The 7,270-nt window shown below is 41.0% G+C and overlaps 1 protein-coding gene across 2 annotated transcripts; it reads left to right on the top strand.

Moving 5' to 3' along the window:
* Nucleotides 1-3,365: 3,365 nt before the first annotated feature.
* LOC147611811 (protein BRICK 1-like) lies at nucleotides 3,366-4,224 on the top strand. Of its 2 annotated transcripts, XM_086784207.1 has the most exons (3): nucleotides 3,366-3,605; nucleotides 3,826-3,970; nucleotides 4,044-4,224. In XM_086784207.1, exons 1-2 carry the CDS (start codon nucleotides 3,482-3,484, stop codon nucleotides 3,951-3,953), a joined length of 252 nt encoding a protein of 83 aa, XP_086640333.1. In that variant the 5' UTR covers nucleotides 3,366-3,481; the 3' UTR covers nucleotides 3,954-3,970; nucleotides 4,044-4,224. The 2 variants fall into 2 exon arrangements, with proteins under 2 accessions (XP_086640333.1, XP_086640332.1); XM_086784206.1 differs by having other exon boundaries at nucleotides 3,370-3,605; nucleotides 3,826-4,224.
* The last annotated feature ends 3,046 nt before the right edge of the window (nucleotides 4,225-7,270 follow it).

The raw sequence follows: 7,270 nt of genomic DNA, 5'->3' as shown, positions 1-7,270 counted from the left end.
AAAATATTAAATTCTCGAGAAAAAAAAAGAATTATCATGATTTTATCTTAATTTTCCCTATTTTTCCAGGGCCTCAAAATTTAGTAATTTTGAAATCCACCAAATTCTATCTTATGGCACTCCAAATCTAAAATTTTCCAGAAAATTTTAGCAATAAAATTTACCAAAATACAATTGATATTAAAAAAATAACAATTTATAGGATTTGCCTGGTTTATGCATGGTTATTAGCTAGAGAGATCTTTAGGGTTTTAACATCTTTATCTTTTTGCATCGTAGATTTATCAAAATTGCTCGAAGGAAAAGTTGGTTTAGAAGAATTTGTAAAAGACTCTTCCTGTATTTTGGAATCTCTAGTAATAGAAGTTTTGCATTTAGAATTTTAAGGCAGATCTATAGTAGAACTAAGACTATGAGGATGAAACATATTAACATCGGCTCTAATAGTAGGCTTGAGACCGACAATAATTTTTCTTTTCTTCTCTTTTTCTTTGATCTTTTCGATTACTTGAACCTGCAGTAGAATGTCCTAGAATTTGTCAATGTAAGCTTGGATATTCTCTTTCTCGACCTACCGTAAAGTATCCCATGATTGACGAGCTTTAGCCTTGTATTGAGAAGGAAGAAAATGTTTCTTTAAAAGTTTCAAGAACTCCTTCCATGTCGTAGGTCGATGTTTACCCTGCTTGATCATATTCCATCACAAAGTAGCACTTTTAATTAAATGGTTACAAGCATATTTAATCTTATCTTCCTTTTTTTTTGCCTTTAAAATAGTCATCTAGTTGACTGATCCATGCAATAAGTACTCGTGTGTCTTTCTTGCCATCATAGTTTTGGAAAGGAAATGCCTTTTGCCTAATATGTGAATCTTTCAAGAACTTTGGGCACACAAGGTAGCTTGACAATGCACCTAACATGATCCCTTTCCTCCTCATCAAAGTTAAAAGAGTCATGCTTGTGCTTAGAACGCTTCATATATCGCTTTAACTTGTATCGGAGCTTACACTCACATGCAATTTGCTCCTGAACTGTAAAAATTTGCTCTTGTAGTGGGTTGTATAGGTAAATTAGCCATAGCAAATAAATAAATATAGATAATATAATTTATGATACGGATAAATAAATAAAAATGGGAAACTTAGCTCTTGAACTATGTTGAATTTAGGTTTGAAATTTATCAAAAGGTAATATTCCATAAGTATACAAACCATCACTACAAGCATGTTTGTCAAGTGTAAGTAACCCAGGAATCACCCTTCCATACAAAGCAACTGTAACACACATTGGAGGTCCGAATCATATGTCAATGTATACCAAACGTATTAATATTTATAATGGCATCAGCCATGATGTTAACATGATTTGGCATGACACAAAAATATTCCAAGCGTCCCCAAATTATTTAAGAGGATAGAATAAAATTTTTAAGAGAGCTTAAAATATATTCTCATAACAATTCTAGGGCATCGACCCTAGTGAGAGGTATGATAGTTCTTTGTGTGAGCATTTATTGATGGGTTGCATGAACGGGAGTACTCTAGGTGGTGATGTTCCTCATATGCTTAAGAGGATAGAATAAAATTTTTAAGAGAGCTTAAAATATATTCTCATAACAATTCTAGGGCATCGACCCTAGTGAGAGGTATGATAGTTCTTTGACAAAAATATGTGAGCATTTATTGATGGGTTGCATGAACGGGAGTACTCTAGGTGGTGATGTTCCTCATATGCTTAACAATAAGAGGGAGAGGGAGAGAGAGCTATCTTCCTCTCCTTACTCTACAATTTGTCCCCTTCCATGATGATGTTGGAGAGAGAGAGAGAGAGAGAGAGAGAGAGAGAGAGAGAGGAGGAAGAAGAAAGAGATAGAGAGAGAGAAGAAGAAGAAGAACCTCCAAAGATCCACACTTCCCCTCTTTTTTTTGTGGGGACCAATAATAAGTATTTATATTACCACAGAACTGATTATACAACTAGATCTTTTACACCAACCAAGATCACCAACTAGACACACTCTCTAATTACCACATTTCACTTCATTCAACAGATTACACAACATATTCCATCTATCATCCTCTAAAACAAAGCTAGACTGCCCCTAAGAATTATTGGATGCAAAGCTTCCATCATAGCCTCAGTGGTACACTCTCTGGGAGTTTGTGTTTCTAATATCTCCCCCTTTTTTGACCAAATTTTAACTATAGGTCTGGTCCCCACATGCTTTTCTATAAAAGCCACAAATGCATGATCCACTTGCTTCTCCTTAAGGTACCATCTTTTGGTTTTAGGTCCAAATCTGGGCAAATTAGACTTCAAATCCTAACTAATGTTGACATGCATCATATGAATCATAGGTTAGGTTACCCTAGTATGCTTGAAGGCTCCCCAAGTAAATATAGAAATCAAGTGATGCCCATTTGCAATTTCTGCATTAACTGACTCATCTCCTCTTTTTCCAGCTTATTCACACAGATTATAGACCAGCACATGATCGGATTTGTCACATCCATTCCCACAAAAGATCCATTCTGAAATACAATAGCATTCATAGTGACCCAGATTTCCCACTCTGACTTGGGGAGATGTCTTGTTAAATGGGAGAGTGGTTGGGAGGTTTGAGGTAAATAGATCTGTAGCAATTGATTATTCAGTGCTTTGCTGATGATTCACTCCTATTCCTCAAAGTTGAGAATAATAATATGAGACATGCTTTGTCCATTATACATGATTTTGTGGTGGCATCTGGATCGAAATGTAGCATTCAAAAATCCAGAATCATAAGTCTTATTGAGGACAATGATTTTGAACTGGAGAGGTGGGGGTGTGAGGTGGTAAGGAAAGGCTGAATTGTCAGGCATTTGGGAGTCCCATTTGGGGTTGAAGTTACAAACAAACAGTTGACGGATTGGGCAATAAATAGATTTCTTGAAAAGTTAAAGAAATGGGAGGGGATTAGAGTTCTTTTTCATGACAGGATAGCAATATGCAATAATGTGCTGAATGCTTACATTATGTTTTTGTGTCCTGTGCTGGAATTTGGGAAGTGTCACTGGAAAAAGATAGTGGGTCCCATTAGAGATTTCTTATGGGAGGAATGGCAGAACTGCCAGAAGAGTTCCCGCCTGGTTTGCTTGGGGCAAGTTGTCTATCCCTAAGGGGGAAGGTGGTATTGGAATTTTGCATTTACCAACCCAAACCCTAGCAAGGGCTGCCTTGCTTCTCCCCAAGTGTCTCCAACAAAAAGAAACATGGTTAGTGTTGGTGAGAGAGTTGGTGGAGATATCATTGGTTCAAGCCAAAGGCAAATTGGGTTGGAAAGACAAGTTGTTCTCCTATACACTTCCACAAATGCACATGACCCGGCGTAAAAAGCAAAAGGTATATTTCTATTTCTATTCAAGTTTTTTTGAAGGCTAAGGTATCCTTGTAGGCCTAGGCACGGTTGCAGATCGCGGGCGTCTCAGCAGATTAACACGCTATGTCAGGAAACAGCGAAAGCGTTCGCATGAAGCTCGCAGTCCAGGCCGACTGGGACAACAAGCAGTTCTCCAACGCCCTCTCCCTGCATGTCAAGCGTCTCTTTGAGTTCATCCTGCAGTTCGGTATGCACTCCTCCTCCTCCTCCTCTTTTCGATCTGGTGAAATCTTGCAATATAGGTACAATGGGTAGCTGCGGGTTAAGCTCTTTTCTGCTAAATTCCAGAAACCCTAATCTGAATTTGTGAAGTGTAAAATTTGTTATGAAGGCGCTGAAACTGTGTCAAAGTGTGCGTTGTTCTGAACCCTAATGTGGCCCTCGCTGGCCCCCTTTTGGTGACGCAGAGTCTACCACCAGGAGCAAACTCGCAAAGCTCAATGAGAAGTTGACTCTACTAGAGCGGCAACTCGAGTTTCTGGAAGCTCAGGCAAATACTGCAAATGGAGGTTTTGCAGCAGAAAGAGACGATTGAGAAGAATCACGCAACAGGTTAGATTCGCATACACTATGTAAAATCATGATTGGAATGCGTTGGGATCACATACACTGTGTTACACTGCAGTTTTCCGCATCATTCTGTACAGAGTAGCCTAACCCCAGTCTGTTCTGGATGAGACACAATGTCGAATAATGGTTACTACATCATTGTCCACCATCTTTCACCATCGTTGCGGTACAGGTGTATGTATGATATGATGAATTTATACATAATCCGCATGAACACTTGAGAATTTTTGACTCAATCCTGGTATTTGTCGTATGTACTTTTGTGGATATGGTTTCCATTTACTTGTTGTGAATATGTAGTTCAATAAAGCAATCAATGCTTCTCATCTCTCTTGAAACTAGGGTTTGTCCATGGGCCACATTAGGATTTTTCACCTGGTTTGTAGGAGCTTATGGAGCCCCAACAAAGCGTTGTTTTTGTTTAACTTCCCGTTGCAGACAAAGATGAGGCTAGGCTTGTGATGTTGTCATGAGTAGCATCATGTGATTTAATTAAGTAAACACCAATTTATACAGTTTTATATCAGCATTAATGCATTATAATACAATCTCTTTTCCACATCTGTGACTCTCTTCAGCTTTAGACAATAGCAAACTTGCTTTAGCTCCAACATTCAAGTTTTGAATTCCTGCAGAAAACTAAGTAAAAATGGGAGGAAGGAGAGCGATTTCAATGTAGGATGTGAAGGAAAGATGAGAATGAATATGCAAGTCTTGCAGCATGATTGTGAAATTACTGGGTTCAAAAAGAATGGAGACTTCTTATGTGAATGGATCTTTCTCTGGCTGAAAACTCTCTCTCTCTCTCTCTCTCTCTCTCTCTCTCACAGATGCGTTTTCTCTTTCCTTGGAATTGTGAGAATAGAGGAAGGCCCTGTGTGACCAGGCTGTAGGAGTGCATTCTGGAGTAGCTGCTGGTTATTGCTGTTTACAAGGCCCATTTAGGTTATCTTACTAACATGTACAGGTGCAGGTGCCCTCGTGCACACACACAAAGCTGCAGGCTAGTCATCAAAGTCTATATTTTAAGTGCCTCTGTTCAGTATAGTCTATAGAGTTCTACACCCACTACTGGGCACTGATGAATTTAGTGGGGATGCGTAGTATCTAGTCCATACTATGCATAATGGAGTTGATAGTTATATAGTCTTGTGGGTTGACTACCATGAGTATACAACATGCACGTTCCTAAAAGGTGAATTTGGGCATGTTCCTGGTTTCATCTAGGTATATATAGGTTTAGTGCCTTCCTTGAGTGAACTGGCCAGAGAGGTATGCTTTGCATCGCCTAGGTGAATAAAGTTAATGGTTTTGAAGGTTGGAGTTATGTAAGGGGGCTTTTGACGTCCAAAATTTGGCCGAATTCGTCCCCAATGCTGTGACCTGTCATGCATTAGATCTACTGCCCAGTCAGCCCCATTGTAACACGCGGAAGCTCTGGGGGTCTTCTTTCAGCCCTAAACACTCTTGGAAAACCATCTGATGCAAAACGCAGATATAGAGAGAGAGAGTAGAGAGAGAGAGTAGTGCTGGAAATTCAGTATATTCTATGGTACAAAAAGGTACCTAAATCTGCAGCCATGGGCTGCCTTACATAAAAGGTGGTAACACACGAAAATCTGTCTCCTATGGGACCTCTAATGATCCAAACCCCTAGTGGGAGTGAATGAATACAATGATGAGCACTTGGGCTATTTATAGCCCTTGAAATCTATGGGGAACTGGCCGACTGCTGGTCGGCGAGTATTAAGTGCATAAATGCTATTTAATTCAGCCCCGACTGGATTTACTCCTGGATCTTGATGCGCCTGCTGCTGCCCTTGTCCTCTGGTTCAGCCAACCTCTTCAGTGTGCAGCCGACAGCTCTTTGGCACTGCTGATGTCAGCCGATAGTCCTTTCTGGCAGCCAGCCGACAGCTTCTTCCATGCCTTGCTCCAAGTCTTGCTCCAGTTTACACTGCCATCAGTGCTCTGTGCTCTGTGCTCTGTGTTCTATCATCCTGGTTTGTCTACCTGGTTCATACTCTTTATCTGGTTGCCTATTCTGGATCTAGTCCTGAGAATGTCCATGGCATCTATGATGCACATGACATCCCCCTCTGCTAAACTTGATGACGGGATTCCAACCTGCTCTTGGATGACTGTCATCATCCCAATCCTATCCTGAAGTCCCTCTGTCAACTAACCTCCTGGGAGTTCTTCCGATCTGTGTTCTTGCCTTGGGCTTCGAATCCGTGTACTTTCCTGTACCTTGGACCTGTACACCATCATCTGGGATTGCATTAGTGTTTAGCTTTGCTGAGCCTGATGCTCTGATACCAATGTAACACGCGGAAGCTCTGGGGGTCTTCTTTCAGCCCTAAACACTCTTGGAAAACCATTTGATGCAAAACGCAGATATATAGAGAGAGTAGAGAGAGAGAGTAGTGCTGGAAACTCAGTATATTCTATGGTACAAAAAGGTACCTAAATCTGCAGCCATGGGCTGCCTTACATAAAAGGTGGTAACACATGAAAATCTGTCCCCTATGGGACCTCTAATGATCCAAACCCCTAGTGGGAGTGAATGAATACAATGATGAGAACTTGGCCTATTTATAGCCCTTGACATCTATGGGGAACTGGCCGACTGCTGGTCGGCCAGTATTAAATGCATAAATGCTATTTAATTCAGCCCCGACTGGATTTACTCCTGGATCTTGATGTGCCTGCTGCTGCCCTTGTCCTTTGGTTCAGCCAACCTCTTCAGTGTGCAGCCGACAGCTCTTTGGCACTGCTGATGTCAGCCGACAGTCCTTTCTGGTAGCCAGCCGACAGCTTCTTCCATGCCTTGCTCCAAGTCCTGCTCCAGTTTACACTGCCATCAGTGCTCTGTGCTGATGTTAGAAAGTTGAAGTAGACAGATACCTTATTTGTCAAATTTCTTAGTGTTTGGAGGGCATACTGACCTATAAGTGCGTGCTCAAACAGCTGAGTGTAGCCATTAATGAGGTTGTGTGACACTCTGGATATAATGATATGTTTATGCCCATGCAGCAGCTGTTTTATTCTGCTTTGTCAAGTGGGTGCATTTTTTATGCCCTTTGTGAGTAATTTTTCTACACATTGGTTGATGTAGTAGCCTGCAGTCCATGGTGAAGAAAAGTGTTGGTCATAGTGGGAACAGTGCAAGCTGTTAATTATAGTAGTTAACCGCCCCCCCCCTCCCCCCCCCCCCCCCTCTCTCTCTCTCTCTCTCTCTCTCTCTCTCTCTCTCTCTGTGTCGGCCCGCACGCATGCTTT

The sequence above is a fragment of the Cibotium barometz genome, chromosome 46, assembly GCF_041138505.1.
Source record: "Cibotium barometz isolate CiBa-2024 chromosome 46, ASM4113850v1, whole genome shotgun sequence".
Classification (NCBI taxonomy): Eukaryota; Viridiplantae; Streptophyta; class Polypodiopsida; order Cyatheales; family Cibotiaceae; genus Cibotium; species Cibotium barometz.
The sequence above is the reverse complement of the archived record's forward strand: the minus strand, read 5'-3'. Positions and strand labels throughout refer to the sequence as shown.

Bases quoted from the DNA above. Each gene is read 5' to 3' on its own strand.
- LOC147611811 (XM_086784207.1), top strand. From the start codon at position 3,482: ATGTCAGGAAACAGCGAAAGCGTTCGCATGAAGCTCGCAGTCCAGGCC. The intron at 3,606-3,825 runs GTATGCACTCCT...TTGGTGACGCAG, and splicing joins TGAGTTCATCCTGCAGTTCG to AGTCTACCACCAGGAGCAAA.